General features: G+C 34.4%; 1 protein-coding gene across 1 annotated transcript in view; it reads right to left on the bottom strand.

Annotated features, from left to right (window-relative positions):
* Cntn6 (contactin 6) overlaps positions 1-19,843 on the bottom strand; it is a 338,355-nt gene that overhangs the window by 101,158 nt on the left and 217,354 nt on the right. Inside the window, exons 6-7 of the mRNA XM_051155006.1 lie at positions 19,373-19,576; positions 17,289-17,391 (exon numbers count right to left, since the gene is read on the bottom strand). Coding sequence (XP_051010963.1) covers positions 17,289-17,391; positions 19,373-19,576 — 307 coding nt within the window. The remainder of the gene's footprint in view (positions 1-17,288; positions 17,392-19,372; positions 19,577-19,843) is intronic.

Below are 19,843 nucleotides of genomic sequence, written 5' to 3'. Positions count from 1 at the left end.
TACTTGCAATTAAATAACACATAAGAAATGTATATGACTTAAAATCAGTTACATCTCTTCTCTAGAGGAATGTCTCAGTCCTTTGCACTCTCATTCAGTTGATATTCTAATTGGTGAATAAGAAGATTGAATAAGGTATAAGAATAATAGAAAATAGCAGTAAGAGTACATTCTGAAATATAAAGCTTGAAACAGAATGAAGCTAAAATAAAATAACTATCAAGATTATCATCAATGGCAGGGATCAAATGGGGTCAGAGTCAACAATTTCATCACTGATCTTTTTAAAAAGATTTGTTTGTGTGCCTGACTCATTTATGTGTGCCACATGTAAGCAAGCAAGCAGGCTCCTATAAAAATTGGAAGGCAATGTTAAATCTTACGCAAAAGGAATTACAGGTGGTGTTAAACCACTGGATATGGTTGATGGAAACTTCATGAAAGTCCTCCACAAGAACAGCCACTGTTCTTCGGCAACATCCCTGAGCCATTATTCCAGCCTCTTCTGATTTAGATCTAAGCAAAGTAAGCATTAATTTACATATGAATTGTAAACTGAACTCCATCAGTTCAAAATGTGATAGAGCTGAAAATGATACCACATTTATCAAAAAAAAAGATAATTTGTGCATGATTTTTTAAATAATTAACAATAGCTCATAATCACTCCTCTGCTACTCTTAGAGGAAGTGAAATAGTGTCATGATTTATAGGAAACTAGGGGATTGAGCTTCCTCAATTTATTTTTTGACCTCATCTCAATTGTTTATAACCCTTCATATAAAGAATGTGATCATAAAATGGCATAATGATATTGAATTATTCTAGTATTATAAGTAACATTTATTTAGTACATATTATATGCCATGTACTAGCAAGAACTTAGAAAAACACTTTAGAAAACATAACTACTGCTGTCGAGACATTTGAGAACAAATAGATGAAGAATAGATAGCTTTCACATTTTCAAATTACACAAAAAATTAAAAAATAAAGTTGATCAATATATTGTTCTTCAGTCATTGAATTCTAGAACGCCGCGTCCCTCTTGCTCCTGCAAAGTCTATGCATCAAGGAAATGAAATCAAATCATATTAAAGAGAACAATATGAGAGTAGCAATATGTTCTTTACCAAATGTGTCTCACAGTCAATATACAGATCCCTATATGAACAAGGGCCAGAACGCATATGTTTGTTTACCTTTATCATATTAATTTTAAATTTAAGTAAAGCTTAGTAATGGGCTTCATGACTATCTTAAAGTGATGGGCTTCATGACTATCTTAAAGTAAGGAAATAAAAGTAACTTATTCTTTTCTTTCAGATCGCTTCCAAAATAGACATAGAACTTATATCTCTTGAAACTGCCAACTATTTCAGTGGAAGAACAACAGGACTCTTTAGCGTGGCAGCTTTAATCCATCAAGAAAAGGATGGAGCCTCATGTTCAGGAGTATATATATTCTTCTTGATTTTTTTTATAGCACTTAAGTTAATTTAATTTTTGAAATTGTACTGTAAAGAAATCAAATTTATGCTTTTTGAAAAAAAAGAAAGGAAATGCATTTTTGAAGTCGGATTGAGAACATGTCTTTAAAGTGAACAGAGATTTTGCATAGAAAAGACCTGCATTCTTTGAATCGTGTCCCTGCATTTATTCTTAAGGAGAATTTGACAAGATATTTTAGGAAATGTACTGTTTTCTGTTTTTTTTAAATCTTTAACTACATTCTTAAAATAGAGGATGTTAATATGTCTGTGATAAAAATACAACCACAAGAATATTTGGCAAATGCTTGTCCATGACTGTAAAAATGGAAACAGCACAATAGACAATGAATTATTCTGTAGCTTGAGAGTGGCTGAAGAGTGAGTGCTACAGGAGCCCTCACTGTCTCAAATGAGTAAATTAGCTTTTTGCAATAATGCAAACATAAGCCTCACTAGGTATTTTGTTTTGTTTTAGGTGAAAGCTAGCCACACTCTTCCTTCTTTTCTTGAGGTGTTGCTATGACAAAATGTTGCCTTCTGTAAATTGGCAGTGGGGCACCAAGGTACATAGCAAGACCTAAACAAGTCACTGAATATGGGAAAGTCAAGCTTTTGTCCACAGGGAGCATTCGTCCATACTTTCTAGTCTCTTTGGTGCAAGGAGGTACTCTGCAGGATACCAAAAGAGAAACCTTTGGACACTAGCTCAGCCATAAAATGTTTGACCTACAATATTAGCTGTTTTCAAAAATGCTAAGGCAATTATGGCACAGAACTTGTGAACGTAGCCAACCAATGTCTGATTTGAGTTAAAGCCCATTCCATGAGAAGGAACCTATGCCCAACACTTCTTGGGTAACCAACAAGCAGAGACTAGATAGCCCAAAAACCTAGAGTGAAACCAACCACTATTGATCTAAGAGGGAAAAATCAATAAAATGACTCCTATTGATATTTTGCTATAGTTATAGATCATCTTATCCAGTCATCATAACAGAGGCTTCCTCTGGCAAAAGATGGTAACAGATAAAGAAACCTACAGCCTGAGACTATGTGGCGAGGAGAGAGTTTTAATGAAGGTCTTCATCAAATCTCTCCCCTCAGACCTCAGAGAATCCCTAGAAGAGGAGGCAGAACACTTGTAAGAGGTAGAGAGGATGGAAAATACAAAGAGAACAGGCTCTCTGAGTCAACCAAACAAGATGCATATGAGTTCATAGAGAAAAAAGGAAAAAGCTCAGGGCCTATGTGGGTTTACACTAGGTCTTCTGATTAACACTATAGTTATTAGCTTTGTATTTTTTTATGGGACTCCTGACTGAGAATGAGTGGATGGTAACACTTCTGCCTGCTCGTGGGACTCTTTCCTCTTGGGTTGCCTTGTCTAACCTTGTTATGAGAGGGTTTTTTATCTTATATTTTCTTTTGTGATATTTGGTGGTTATATTTGAGAAGTCTGGTCTTTTCTAATGGGAGACAATAATGGAATGGATCTGGAGGGAAGGAACTGGGAAGAGCAGAAGGAGAGACGCTATAATCAGGATATATTGTATAAGGAAAAAACCTTTTTAAAAAATATATTTTATTAATTTATTCATATTTCATCTCAATTGTTACCCATCCCTTGTATCCTCCCATTCCTCCCTCCCTCCCATTTTCCCCTTACTCCCCTCCCCTATGACCTCCTCCCCCTGTATATGCTCATAGGGTATCAAATCTCTTCTTGGTAACCTGCTATCCTTCCTCTCAGTGGCACCAGGCCTCCCCATCCAGGGCATGTGGTCAAATATGGGGAAAAAGAAAAGAAAACATCTTTTGAGGACAAAAATTGAATGACTACATAGTTTCATTTTTTTAAGAGAAAATATGAGTCTGGCAAATCCAAGAATGATACACAAAGAACTCCAAAAAGTGAACAATAGGGTTTAAGTAACATGATATAAAAATATGGAGCCTCAATATTAGCATGGTCTCCATGAGAAGAACACAGAGAATGTTGGGTTGTTTCAGCAACAGACATTGGGATATTTAGACAACTGGTGGCAAACATGATAGCAGGAAAAATGATATTCACAGGCAAAGGACCTAAGCATAACAATAGAGATGAATAAAATTGTGTGCAAATATATTCTGCGGAAAACACAGAAATTATCTGAGGAAATGTCTTATCGAAGAATCTGGTGAATCTGTATATTAAAATGTTTCACATGTCTTTTCATGAGGGAGCAGCAAATCATAACAGCAAGAAAAATAACTACATACATGCTACATTGGATAAACTATTTTTAAAATCATCAAATTAGTAGGAATACCAGAATCCGTCTCTCATTTATTACTGAAAGTTTTCCAGAAAGGAACAGTACTTGTAGCATGGAGCTTTACCAGTAAGCAAATGAGTAGCAACAGATCAAAACAGAGAGTTAAGGTACAGTGGCAGAGACAGCAATAAGTATGCATATTGAATTTTGCATAATAGTTATACATAAAACATATAGATAATTAATAATAATTATGCTACTATACATCTCCATACTCTGTCATTTAGATATTGGATTCTAGTACCATTCTTGCCTAAGGGATCACAATTTGGTGAGAAAATGATTAGGTCAAAGACTAGGAAATGAAACATAGAATATAAACCTGAAACATCTTGTGACACCACAAATTTAGGAAGTGCTAAAGACACTAACAATCCATACATCCATGAAGACATAAGCAAAGGTACAAGATGTATATGGAGAGATGACTCAGCAGTTAAGAGTCCTTCCTGCTGTTCCATAAGCCCTGATCTGGGTTTCCTTACCCATGTCACACCTGGTAGCTCAAGAACCAGTGTATTTAGCAACTTCTTCCTGGCACCTGCAGACGTTATAGAAGTTGGTACAGGTGCACTCATTCCCACACAGATAATCATGCAGACACACAATTAAATGTAAGACGAAAAACTTTGAAAAATCAAAGAATAAGAGCCAGTAAAAAAAAGAGTTCCCAATACTGGGAACTGAAGCAACTTGAGCAAAGCAGTAATTACAACACAAAGTATAAAATTACAACCCAAATTGAAAATAATTGTTTATAAGTTAGTACAGATATAAATATATTATTTAAAATTAATAAACACAGAAGTATCAAATCTCTCAGGCTGAATTCTAAATAAATTATGTAGATTTAATACGAAACAGGAGGTAAAACAAAACTTCACATTCATGAACTATGGACTGCAGAAATTAACCTTCTTGAAAAGAATCAGTATAAAAGGAGACAACAAAAATGGTAATTTTACAGTGGAGAAAGTTCATAAAAATGACTGCAGCTGGTAATGGAGTCTAACTCCAACATTCATAAATCATGGTGATAGAAACATATCTATGACATTACAAGATGAAAATGGGGCTTTGCCTACGTGTTATTCCTCCACAAAAGTTGTAAACACAGTCTAATTAGCATGTTCTTTTTTTTAAAGGAGTACTTGCTTAGAATAAACCTAACCATAACTCTTTAAACAATCCAGGTCATGCAAAATGAGTAGAGTCTAATCTAGTGCTTTAGCCAACAGTGTTGTATAGAGACAAGAAACTGTGAAACATGCTAAGGACTCTTATGGGAATGAGAAGTAAAGGCTAAGGCAAGTAGATAGACACATAAACTTTAGTCAATATTAGTTACTTGTGACAAATGTACCACAATAATGGAAGTAATTAATAGCAAGTGAAGCTGTGTGGATTTATATGGAACTACTTTGTAGTAAATGCTCATTTTTTTTGTGTGTGATCTAATACTACTTTTAACAATTTGTTGTCTAATGGGGCTGAAGAATAATCTTAAATTTGAGTTCTATACCAACATATGAAAATTAAACTTATTTTGTATCAATACACAAAATTCTACACAAAGGCATTAAAAATAACCTTGTGAGTAACAACTAAGGTCTTAAGTTGAGGAGTAGACTCAATAATCTACTTTTTGTCGTGCCGTTTCTCTATATTTTTTATTTCCCATTCTTTCTTTTCAATCCCTATCTCCAAATCTCAGAAAGAAAGATAAAGGGAAAGAGAAATATCCCTTAGTCCAACCTCGTTTTTCTCTCTGAATAAGGCCAATAGTAACTTATAACCAACCTCTGTGAAAATAAACATCTAAAGCCTAAGAAAGCAACTAAAAATCTACCCAAACCCCTTAAGGGAAATGTGATGTCATTCTCTTATGGTTTGATGCTCCAGTGTTATAGAGAGTTTTAGGTGACTGTTCAGGCAGCAAACTGTCTCTGTCATTTTTTGCACTTTGGAAGCTGCTAACCTGCACTCCCTGTTTCCTCAGGTAATTAATTTTATTTCTTGTCAAGTCTCTACTGGAGTTGAAGACCAAATAGTTTAGCTTTACAATTAAGCTTAGTTGTTTAGAGGTTAAGAAGTTTTTTCATCTAGATAGATCTTTTAAGTTGATAGTGATGAGATTTGATAGATATTGATGCATACAGAATTTTTGATTCACCAAGATAGGAAAGCCAGTTTCTTCAAGGTTGCCAAATACGAATAGCCAAAACACTATGAATTGTAATGTCAATATAATTCCTGATTGTTTTGTGGTTCTTATTGTTGTACGTAGTTTATTTTATATATGTGTAATAATATAAATATACATGTAAAAAATAAAAAAAATATGTTAAAAAAGAAACTAATGGGTATGAAGAGATGACAGCGTGGTTGTGAGCCTAACCTTTAATGGCTGGGCCATGTCTTTGGCCCAGTGGTCAAATTTAACGTGCTCATCATGATGTGTTGTAGATGTTTGCTCAGTATGAATGTAAATCCACTTACAGAAAGAACTTGCAGGGAGAGACCAATTAATTTTTTCCATTATATAGTCTTATGTATACATTATCAAAGTGAAGTCTAAAGCAAGTAACTTAAAGTACATTTAAATTAGACTTTCTTTAATATAATATTCTAAATCAGCTATATTTGTAAAAAGCAGTTATAGAAATTTGAATGCTTGAATAAAATGGGTCAAATTACTTTAAAAAAAAAAAGAGTGCTTTTGACTCTTGTAGCGGTCCCAGGTTCAATTTGCAACACCCACATCATGGCTCATAAAGAAGTATAACTCCAGTTCTAGTTGATCTGGCATCCTCTTCTTTCTAAATACCAGAGATACACACATAGTGCACAGAGATGTCCTTCTGACTGACTCACTGACTAATAAAAAATTATTGAGAGAATGAGATATTCATTGCTACATGATTGCTGTGCTAATAAGAATAAGTGTCCAATTTGTCAAATGAGTGAATGAGGGAATGATAGTGGCTGTTTAGGAAGATTAAACATGAATATTTCAAGTGCTGAAATCATAATTCACCCATAGTTCTGGGAAACTGTCAATACCGAATTCCCAGAGAGCCCATTCCCCTTTCTTAATGAATGTTCAAGTTTGCTTCCTCAGCCAGAACAGCACTGCAGTTTCCAGGGTTAAAAAAAAATAAAAAAACAAAAAAACAAACCAATCAAACAAACAAATAACTATTTCCTATTATGGGTTAGGGAATTTGGCATATAATTTAATAGTTCCTCTTATCTTACAACAAATGAAAATAGATTTGTTGGTTGACATATACAAATTTTATTGTATATGTCAATCAACAAATCTATTTTCATTTTCACTTTATAAGTAAGAAAACTGATCCTCTTCACTCACCCCATAGCTATTGAAATTATGAGTAAGAGTGCTATTGCTTAGTTCAAATCTGCATTGATCAGAACACCATGTAGCCTTAAAGTATCAGAAAAAACTCTAACATGTCTTACCATTTCTTGGGCTACGGTTGTAACTCAGTATCAGAGCACTTTCCTAAAATTCTCAGTGCTTTGGATTTGATCCCAGAACTGGAAAAAATATCAATACACTATTGATTATCTAAGTAGATGTATATGTATGTGTTTGTCAGGAATTGTTGTTGTCATTCACGTGAAAGCCTTGAAGATTTATCAACCCTCAGGTTTGTGTACCTGGTCAACAAGTGAGTATTATGTAGAGTTTATAATTTTTTATGTCAACATAATGTTATCCTATAATGCAAAACAAAGAACAAGAGCCTAAGATTAGGATTTCAGTATACATTCTGATATAAATGGGGCATAGCATGCTTATAAATATATTCTGTTCTCTACTAATTTAACTCAGAGAGAGGGCAAAGGGCAAGAAGTCAAATTGGAAATCATAAAGATAGTTGGTCAAATAAGAAAGAAAAGCAACTGTGAAGAACCTGTGACTATTCAATGTCTCTAACTGTGCTTATGTGGTAAAATAGAGTAGCTTTAATAATTTTATGTACCTTATAGAGCACTAAAGGCAAAGTTGCTAAATTATCTTTAAGAAAGCAATACAGAAAATATATTATATATTTTGTTCTGTTTACCAAAGTAGCAGCAGAGAGTTCCACGGTACACTTACTCTTTCCACTAAGAAAAAATGTTTCTTTCAAGAGAAGCATCAGTCAATCACACTCCACTGGCAGGGCACCTATGCAACTGAAGTGTTTCAGGGTATTTCACAATACAATTAATTTACAGCTTAGGCAATTAATGGTCTGTCATGTTCAACAAATGAGATGAAGCTGAGAGCTGAACAATGAGATCATGTTCCCTTTCAAATCCCAACATAGAAAGTGAGTTACATGTCTCCAAGTCATAGCAATTACCATTTCGACGGATATTGTTCTAATTATTAGATACTTCCTTCTGAGGTTTAAGATGATGAGATTTGTAACTGAATGCCTCAGCTAACCATTGGTAGGCATATGTGCTACACATCGTATCTACTGACTGCAACAGCATTCTGGGTTGGATGCAGTCATTTGAATTATGCTTTCAGAGCTCTTTGGTTCTTTTTGGAGGGGGGTTGGTTTTTTGAGACAGAGTTTCTCTATGTAGCCTTGGCTGTCCTGGAGTCACTTTGTAGACCAGGCTGGCTTCGAACTCACAGAGATACATCTGCCTCTGCCTCCTGAGTGCTGGGAATACAGGCGTGTGCCACCACGCCCGGCTCTTTATAATCATCTCTAGAGAGGTTTGTTTTTTTTTTTAATGGATTAATGACATCTAATCTTCTCATTGCCTCTGAATATTTTTCAAATACTTATTTCTTCTTATTAAAACCATAGTTTGATTTATTTTAAGAGCATGTGTGTTTGCATGCTTGTTGCTTTGAAATGTAAAATAAGATGCTTATTCTTGGAGTATTAGTAATCAACAGACAATACATATGATAAATATTTCCACATTTGCCTTCGTTAAGATATTTGTTGACAATTAGCTTTAAAAGACTAAAAATATAGATCAGTTGGTAGAATGCTGGTAAATCATTCAAAAAGCCCTAAGTTTGATAATCATGGCCATACCCACTGGCCATGGTGGCCCACATCTGTAATTCCAGCACTTGAGAGGTAGAGGCAGAAGGAGAAACAGTCGGAGGCTTGCTTGGATTACCACGAGACCCTACCTCCAAAAAAACAAATTTGCTGGTTAATAAGATATTTATAGAAGATGGATATTGATTCAGAAACAGAGGATAGACCCACACATGAAAACAATAATCTGACATAAATATCGCAGGTTGTGGAAATGAGCTATGAAGTCAAAGTTGTTAGTTTATAGCTATATACTCACTCCTCCATAAGAGCAGCAACTACTACGTCATCTCTTAGGCCATGATGTCCATATTTCTCTGGATATTTCATAGATTTTTATGATATAATACCATGGAAGGTTTTTTTTCTGCATTAGTTTGTATTTAAACTCCTATTTATCCCCCATGGATTCCTTGGCATGGTATTAACATATCCTAGAATTTTTACAAACTGCGATATGCTTCCCTTTTTTTTTTTTTTTTTTTTTTTTTTTTTTTTTTTTTTCATTACTGCCTGAATGAGATCATTACTTGGCCTTTCCACAAGTCCAGGTTACTTTTCTGCTTCATCTAGTCTATTGATGAAGCTTTCTGTAATGATTTTATTTCATTTATTGAATTTTAACTCTTTCTCAATTTTAAAGCCCTTGCTGAATTACTGACTCATGAGGCAGAATTACTGCCTAAGTCTTGGCTTCACCACCTTGCTTTGTCCTCCAGTTTGTCTGGATCCTCCCAGAAGCCTTCATTTCTCATTTCAAAACTATAGCTTTGAAAACTTTTTCTGGGATTGCAACCATTTTTACTAACTTTGGAATTGGCCACTGAAGAGTTATGAGTTTCAAAGGTGTGCAATGACTTTATCTTTAATATTTCAACTTTGTAATTTAGATTGGTTTGACATTTCTTTAAATTTTATGGGGATCTTATTAGGCAGTCTTGCATTTTATCACTCACAAGAGAGAGTAGTAACAAAAATAACAACAAAGTTCCACCAAAAATTTAAATGTGCAAAATAGAAAGCATCAACTATATCTTTAATAAGGGTATAAAATAAAGTGACTAGGATATAGTTCAAATAAGCTGTAAATTTATGAAAGTTAAAGATAATAAGGAATGAATAAGAAAAGGAAAGTGTTATGGAGAAAAGAGAAAAGAATGATTTGTTTTGTTTTGATGAATTATTTTCTTGACTTCATTCCAGCCTTTGACCTCCTCCAGTCATTACTTATATTAGAGATAATGCATACGTAAGTCAAATGAGAAAGCCATGTAACATAGCATTTAGTGTATGATGGACTTCATTTTTAAATTCTGGTTTTAAATTATAGTTTAAATATAACACTTCCCTCTTTCCCTTCATCCCTCCAAACTCTCATGTTCTCCACATCTTGTTCTCATTCAAATTCATGGCCTTTTTTTATCATTAATTTTTGTTACGTGCATGCAGTTTGTATATATGTACAATCATTTATATACACACATATAATTCTAAATATTACCTGGTCATTCTATATAATGTTACCTGTTCGTATGTTTATTTTTAGGACTGACACTTTTGTATTGGAGAACCAGTTGGTGTGCTTTTCCCTGGGGAAGACTATTTGTTTTAACTAAAGGGCAATGTGTGTTGTGCCTGCGTGATTAGATTCCTCATATGTACAAGTGAACAAGGGTGTCAGAAAAATTACAGACTATTGTGATCTGCTTAATGTGGGTGTTGGGAACTCTGGAAAAGCAACAAATACTCTTTGGCAATGAAGCACATGTCTAGCCCCAGAAGCAAGACATTTTTTAAAAAGTTATAAAATCAGAACACAATAAATAATAATAAAGTAAATGTAGAGAAAATAAAGGCAATTTTAAAATTTTCATCATTTCTTTTCATTCCGAAGACATAGAGGTGGAAACATTCATTCTCCAGGCATCTCCTCTGTTATACACTTGGTGTGAAGAACTCTGAATCCAAAACCTGTGAGTGACCAGAAGGGGCTGTTTCCAAGCTGAGGTAGATACTTGCTTTCCTAACAGTGTGATAGGCTGATCTCTCATCAGTTTAATTTTTGCACATGTGGGAGGGTTTGTCAAAGCAAGGAATACATGAACAGCCCTCCAGCTTTCCTAACAGCTTGAGCCCAAGAACTGCAAGACATGCTGTCTAGGATAAAGGGAATTCCCTTGTGCAAGTGTGGTATGGAAGGTTCCCAAGCAGCCTTGGTTTTCTGCCCTGTCTCTGAGTTGGGCATAACCACTCAGAGGAAGAAGCAGATCTTCATTGGTGGGGTAGAAAATGAGATCTGATTAATCCTGTATTTCTTGGCCACAAAGTTCTCTATCTTAGAACCTTAACTCAGATTCACCCACAGCTGGTTTCTCTCTTCTTATCAAAGTTTGGGTGGCAGCTTCATAAATAGACTTACCTGAAGCTGGTTTGCACTTCCCACTCAAGAACTTTGCCCATGGCTCTAATTCCAAGTTAAATTTGGTTTATGGGATCTGTTATAATTCTCTGGCGGCTGCCTGTTTAGCCAGTGTAAAAGGAGAAGGATTTGGGGCTTTGAATCATAAAACTCTTCATTTTCTACTTTTTCTAGCCAACGGAATTTGATTATAAAATATGTCCTGAGATGATTCAACTTTAGCACAGGGATACAGTTAGCTATGCTTGTGTCTGCTTCCTATATAAGGTGAAAAGCTCCTCTTTCAGCTGGTTTTGAAGAACTCCCGCATATGAGCCTGTGGCATTCCAGAAGCTTTCGTTCTCTGCTTTGCCTTCATCCTTACTTGGGGAGTAATGGGAATTCTCCCTTTGCCTTATCATGCCCTCTAGATCTCCACAACAGGGATTTTTGCTTCCATGGCGATATAATAGACGTACGCTTTGTTTATGCATGTTGCTTACTGTCATATACCCCTGACTTTGCATTTTACATGAAATAATATGTCTGGCTATATCTCTGTAATTTTCCCTTTTCCTTTCTATGTAGTGACTAATAGATATCATAATAAGAAGACACAAAAGCAAAAACAGATTCAATGAAGTAAACTGTTTACAGAGTAAAGCTAGATATTTATATATATATATATATATATTATCCCCTCACATTCAAAAACATGGTATTTATGATATTTATTATACAACATAAAATACTTATCCAGGTAGTTGAACAGTTAATAATTTAAGTATGAAAAAAAATCTAGTCCATATAAACAGACATATCAATGACCAAGATTATAGAATTAGTAAATAAAGACTAAGTCTCATATAAACAACAGCGTTACAACTGAAATCCCTACGAAGCTGTCTATTTAAGGTGGTGTTTTGGAGACTTAAGGACAATACAGGAGACAGAGACTAAGGCAGTAGAGACAAGTTTAAACACTGGTAGCAAAGCTCAAACTGTCACACAAAAAAAGTAAAATGCAAACCCCAAAAGCAATGCTACCATAGTTTGTTTCAGGGAATGCATCATATCCCAGTTTCAATAAAAAAAAAATGTAGTGTTACACTAAAAATGCAATCCATAGAGAAAAACCTTATCCTACTCAAACTTAAATATGGTAAAGATTTTAGAGTTATTCAACAGGGAATTTTAATTGAATTAATGATTTTCAGATGTGATTCTATTAACAAACAATAAATTTGAATCACTATGACCATAATGCAAGGAGATATAACCAAAAACATAAACAACATGCAGGAACTGGGGATATAATTCTAAGAAACAATCAACAAGAAGATTCTGGACATAAAATACATGAATGCAAAGGAGAAAATCCTGCTGAGGTCTGATGGACAGTAGATGGATGATGACTAAGTGAGATGGATGAGAAGGTACATCGGTAGAAGCACTGCCCAAGTTGAAACCCAAGAGGAAGGAAATAGAAAACATTATAATATAAAAGAGGTGACAATGAGTAATGGCATAAAAGATATGTTATGGGATGTACAGAGGATGACAAAAGAAACAAGGAAAATTCTGAAGTAAAGCCTAAATGCTTTTAAAATTAGTGATAGATACCAAACTGTAGGTCTGAGGGCTAGCCGAACACCAAGCAAGGCAAAGGCAAAAAAAGACTCATGATGAGGAAGAGATTTCAAAAATGTCAATGTACACATGGGGCATTGCACACACACACAAACACACACACACACACACACACACACACACACGCACACACACACACACACACACACACACAGAGTATTTCTTCAGGAATTGTCTCTTTCTACAATAGAAAATATTTGCTAAGAATAAGAACTGGCAAAAAAGATGATATTTTGTTTTCTACTTTGTTTGCATTTCTCCATCCTAACCAGATGTTGCCTTCTTTTCTGTCTGTCTCTATTTCTGCCTCTCTTTCTCTCTAATGTACATGGCCTTGTACACTCATTGTATGTCTTCTAGAATACATCCTGGTAAGTACTGGCTTAGCAAATTTAATAATAAATAATTGAATTCATTTCTCTCCAAGCCAACTAACTTTTCTAATTGAATTAGTTTCAAAAGCATGGTTTGTATAGAGCTTATAAAAATTAAGAATAAACCTATAACTCTAAGTTTTCAATTTAAAATCTAAGAAGCTGGTTTTATTTTCAGATTATTAATTACAAAAAAGTTGTGTAGATTTAAATACCATAATAATTACCCTTTAACAAAAACACTATTTACAAATGCCAAAATTTGTAAAAGACCAAGAATTACATTCATTATTTTGTTATATTTAATAAATATTATTAATTTTCTAAAAACAATTGGCAAGCATATATAAAACCTTTTTTCTGGGTAATTCACTTTGGAATATTTTCCAAAGTATAACAAACAATTTCAAAATTTAAAACTGTGCAATATCATAGAAAGTGTTTTAAATTCTCTTCCAACCCAGTGGATGTTGAAACTTTGGGTTCCAACACTATGGTACTTCAATTCAGTATTTATAACAGTTTAGAAAACACAATCTTGGTATTGATTAATCAAAACAAATAAAATTCATGGAACTGTACTCTATAAAACTAATTCTGCCATGAAAATTTTCATGAAGAATACTTAAGGCGTGTTCACCATCTTTTCAGCTCTCATCTGATATTGTTTTGTGAAACAGTTCTTTTTATATAAGGTTAACAATAAGTGTGATTTTTCTTTTTTATTATTTATATTATTATTATTTAAGTAGTTTATTCAGATTACATCACAATTGTTTTTCCCCTCACTTGTATCTTTCCATTCTCCCCTCCGTCCCTCCCTCCTTTACTCTACTCCTCTCCCCTAGGTCTGTGAAAGAAGGGGACCTCTTTTCCTACCTTATGGTCACAGTCTGTCAGGTCTCATCCTGGTACCCTGCTTACCCTTCCTCTGGGTACCACCAGGCCTCCCCAACACATGGGAGTTAAGCGTAACTTTTCAATCAGCATCATTTTCCTTCTATATAAACCTATTTAAAAATTTTTATAATATAATATTATTTTCCAACCCAAGTGTTCCTAAGTTAAATATTGATGGTTTATTTTTGTATAAAATCATTTAGGTGCTTTCTGGTGATTTTAAGATTATAAATTTTATCTTGTTTAGATTTTCAGTTTTTAAAATGTTTCGGCAATCATAGTACAAGTAAAATTCAGATATTATTTATTTCAATTTGTTCCGTAGGACTCATTTTTCAGGACTTATTTACATCTAGTGCATTTTTATTTCATTTCTTCCACATTTTGCAGGTTTGTTTGTTTGTTTGTTTTAGCATTAACATATGACAGGATCACAGTCATGCAGCTGAATGATGAGATTAACAGTGAGGGTCACTGTGTCTTACAGTATTCTCCCATTTTCCAATTTCTTAAGCAAAATGTTCTCTGAAAAGAGACACAGATCTTTAGTATTATTCTAAGTTGATACCTATAAATACAGATATAGTTATTCTTTACCATTTACGAAATGGAGAGAGAGGAATAAAGGGGTGTAGAAAAAGAGAGTGTAGTGAGATGGACTAAAAAGGAGGCAGAGGAGGACATAGGAGAGAGAAAGGAGGTGAAAGGAGATAAAAGGAGGAAAGATAAGACAAGAAAGTCAGAAACAAGAAGGGAGGGGTGGCTGTGGGAGTGGTTTAGTTTACAATGGACTTGAACATTACAGAAAACATAAATGACATGAGCAGTGCAAACTTCCAAAGAAACATGTTGCCTCCCTTATTTCTTTTTTGCTATTTCTTTTTTTCTGGCTTCATTCTTTCTATAGGCTCATAGAAACAAAGACAGAGAGACTAATGTGTTGGTGAGAGAGGATAAAGCACAGACACTCTGAAACTAATATTGTAATTGGAACACTTCCACTCACTGAAATACTGGTTATCCAAATTGGAATGGATTTCACACTATGGCTTCAGAATAAATCAGCGAACATTTGCTGGCTAAGTGACAGTGCTGAACTAAATATTTTATATGTATTATCCATTATTACTTCCCTCACCAACATTCTAGGCAAGGAAGCTAACAATTCCTCTTGGAGAATATGCCGATTCACAGAAGTTGTATACTTTCGCTAATGAGCATATAGCTCTTGAGAAAATTAGGAATTGAATTTGTCTTCAATTATTTCATATGCAGCTACCTTACTATTTATTTAAATGCTCCTAACTTTTAAGACAGGTTACTTATTTATCTACTCTAAAATCATTTTCACATTTATAATGAATGATATCATTCAGTAAAATTTTCTATCAGAATGTTGAGAACTTGCCTCAAGTAATTTCATAGTTTCTTCTTATAATGTAATTTATTTAACTAAGAAATATTTCCTTATGACAAATATTATAGACCAGTGTTCTTTTCTAATACTTTATTTCACTGGTTTTCTTTTTGAAATAATCCTCATGGTATTATTGACATGCTTTTCATGAGTGGTTTGAGAAAGTTTAGAATAGTACCAGTCTCTCTTGAGCACAAACCATTATTTATGTATTGCTTAATTAAGAATCATTAATCAACCAATAAGTAACTGGATAAATACTATAGGACAAGCACTGTATAAAAATGTACGTGTCTATAAAATGTATATATAAAATACAATTGGATAAATACTATGAGACAAGCACTGTATAAAAATGAATCATCTTTATTTCATTTGATAAGAAATGAATCATATAAGAAATATGATTTGATCACTTCACTCTAACAGGGGTGCTTTGCTTGGCCACTGTAGATGAGGAGGAGCTCAGTCCTGATGCAACTTGAAGTGATGGGCTGGGTTGGTAGAGGGGCTCCCCTTTTCCAAGGACAAAGGGAGTGCGGATAGCAGAAAGAGGGTGGAAGGGAGGGACCAGGAGAGGAGGGAGAGGGGCTCTGATCAGGAGGTAAAGTGTATATATAAATTAAAAATAAATTTTAAAAAGGTTCACAAATGTATGCAATGTTATTGACTGAGAGGAAACTGAAAGTCAGAAGTGATTACATGTACTTCTGGGTACACTTAGTAAATAAAAAGACCTACACTTTTAAAGATATTTTTCAGCATCTGGAAGATCGATCAATATTTCATCACTGTGGGGGTCACATTAGAAATAGCCTTTAGTTAAAGATAATCCTTTATTGCTCAAATTCAGAACTTATTCTCATGTTTCTTAGGACATGTTCTAGAGAGATGGGAAAAATCACTACGAACTGGGGTTCCTAAGAAGATGGTAAATCAAAATTTGTCCTAGACCAGTAGCCAATACTCTGAATTTAACTGAATGAATACCAGGGTAACTAATGTACACACTAATGTTTGAAAACAGCAGAACTGATCTGCCGGACAGTTTCTTTGGTGCATACTTCTGTTTACCTGCATAAAAACAAGATTCAAATGTCGTGAAAAGCAAAGGAATTTCCCTGATGTTTTGTGCCTAAGATGTAGATATTTTGCTGGCTTAAAGGCCAAACCTGTTGCTAATGTACTTTTATCTGAATAAAACAAAACTACCTAGGGCAGAGTGGGCTCAATGCCAAATATCCATTGTGAAGAATGGATGTTAATTAGTCTTATTTAGAGGAGAGAGGTGCAGGGTTTTCACTTATAAGAACTGCTGATTAATTAAGCATGGAGACACTCCAGGCAATCTAAGTGTCAGAAAAGAGTGAAGAGTATGTCGAATGCTCAGTGAGTTGCCCAACATATTGTACAAATGCACATTTTCTGTGTCATTGAGTGTGTTACGTGGGACACGATGTGTTCTGGACATATCTACAGCTACAATCACTTTCTAACTATTAGACATTTTGTTGCTGTTTAAATTCCAATCAGAAAGTCCCACCATGCACGGCACTTGAAATCTGTTTGGTAATTTCCCTTAGACCAATGTTTGAATAATAAAAAGTTTTTTTTTTTTAAGTTAAAGCAACCATTAAAAAAAAAACAACCTTACTTTCCAAGGGCAAAGCATTCCAGTTTTACAGATGAATCCTTTGCAGCTTGTATTGTTTCAGGAAAACGCACTTCAATCTTTGGCTCATATTCCCCCATGACACCTGTTAAATACCAAAACAGCTAGCAGAATTTCTGGAGAATAGAAGTTTCCTATGAAGTAAATGCTTCATTAACCAAAATGTGACTCTTGGATTTTAATCAGAGTTAGGGCTTCCAATCATCAGATGGACACATGCTTCTAGGTTTTCAACAGATCCTTCACTAGGGACATCCAGTTCTACCCTCCATTTGTGGAACTCATGGGGCCAGAGTATTCTTGGAGAAGGGAGGAAGATTCAGTTACCACTATCAGAAGTCTGATATGGCACCACAATTCAAAAGACCACTATTTCTGCAGCAAAACCGATAACATAACTACACACATGAAATTTACATATGTGTATTAAAATAAGCACAATAGGTTTTGCTGCTTAGTAGCACATTTGTGAAAGCTCTATTTTCACCATTGTCAGGTTTTAATAAGGAATTATTTAATCAAGGTTAGTGTTCTAAGATGTCATAAACACATTATCTGCCAGAGGAGTTGTAACTAACGAAATTAGTTCTAGGTTAATTTTTAGCTGAATTAATCAATGCAATATTGGGATTATTTTTAAAACTTCAACTATTTTATAAAGTGATATGAAAACATCAAAGTAGCCCATTTCTGCTATAAGTAAATGAATTTGTACGGTCACTGAGAGTCTAGGAAGTTCAGAAATTACAATCTATATGTAAAGTATAAATATCTAATTTTCAAACCCTAACTATTATAATATTCCAATCAAATGCTGAAATTGGATGCTTTTAGTTTGCTTTCCTTATTGTCTGAACAAGTTGTAGTTCTTGCATGCCATCTTTTAGAGGACTTAATTTATTTGTATTACACATTATATTTACAATCTACTTTTACCATTTAAATAATGAAGGGAGCAGAGGAGGTGAGAGCAGAAAAAAATTAAGAAGGGGGAAATAAAAATTAAGAGTAAACAAAAATTAAACGGGAAAACGTTGTATAATCTTCATGCACATTGTTAGCTTATGCACTTTTCCACTCATGAAAGAGTACTCACAGGAAAGGATGAAATGAACTTATAACTCTAATGTTTGCTAATATCTGAAGAAAAAAAACCTTGCAGAAATATAGGAATAGTTACAGATTGCGAAACTGCTGCCAGGAGAACTCTGAGGAGCTGGCTTCATATTTCTGTTAGCTTGATTATCATTATAGCCTTGCTTGTCTTAAACTCCTCAGGGGGGACAAGATTCTATGAGGTACTGCCTTTCAAGTTCAAAATCTGATAATAAAATGAACTAACAGATTTTTTTATCTTTACATATCCCACTGTGGACATTTAATTAGAGAATCAACTAGAGGATTTTTTCCCACTTAGTTGACTTCCTAGCTCACTAAATCTTGCCCCAGCTCTGATTTGACTAAAGCTACAAAGCGCATCAGAGGCCAATCTGAGTCCCACTCCTTAGAGATATAATTTAGCGTGAATCTTCCATCATTGTTTGGAATGCTTTGTTTTCCTTCGACACAATATTTCTTGTTTTCCATTTTGCCAGCCAGGTAAATAAACAACAGCAGCACAATAATGGCAAGGATGGAAAAGAAAGAAGACACCAAGTGAGGTCGCAAAATGTGTTCATCGATTCAAGTATGAAAATTTAGCAGATTCCACATGCACACATACACACACGCCAGATCCCCTCAAACAAGAGCAGTTTTATACACCAGTCCTTAAGCAATGAGAAGACAAGCTCTTCTGGTGCCAGAAATGAAATGGCACAGTATACCCAGAAACGTAAAATTTACCATGTGGGTATTGAACTCTAGAATTCTCTCTCTCTCTCTCTCTTTTTTTTTTTTTTTTTTTTTTTTAATTTTAGTAATTTCTCCTCTCCATTGTGATTGCGAATTTCTTCTAAACCCTAGTGATTTTGATTTCAATTATGAGAAGAAAACAAAAGGACCTGAAGCCCTCCCTGTAATTTAAGAGTCCCAAAGTGGAGTCTGAAGATAATTCATGGTCTTACCATCAGTGCGCTGCACTAAAGGAGTAGGTGGTCCTCGGACACTTCTATGGGCCTCTTTGTTTGTGATGAAACAGGTATAATTGCCCACATCAGATGGTTCTACTTTGGCAATGTACAAGTTTCCTGTGTCTTGAGATACAAATCGTCTAGTGTCTTCTTGAACATACAAGGGGTTATCGTTGAAGGTCCAAGCATATGATAAATCTGAAAAAACAGAAGAAAAAAAAAAAAAGAAAAGAAAAATTCATTATCTGTACTGCAATTATTCTTATCTACAAATTCTGGGTTCTGTTTAATCATTACAAAAAAAGTCTGCCTATATTGGTCTAATTTGTACTTATGAAACACAGTAAATAAAATATTTTCTATATCCAATATATACTTCAGTTTGGGAATAAAATTTTTTCTTCTCCGTTACCATTTTTTTATTAATACAATAATAGGATACTTAGAGAATTAATAGGTAAGTTT

This window comes from Acomys russatus, chromosome 13 (assembly GCF_903995435.1).
Source record: "Acomys russatus chromosome 13, mAcoRus1.1, whole genome shotgun sequence".
In the NCBI taxonomy this organism is placed as follows: domain Eukaryota; kingdom Metazoa; phylum Chordata; class Mammalia; order Rodentia; family Muridae; genus Acomys; species Acomys russatus.
Note: the sequence above shows the minus strand (reverse complement) of the source record. Positions and strands in the feature narration are given on the sequence as shown.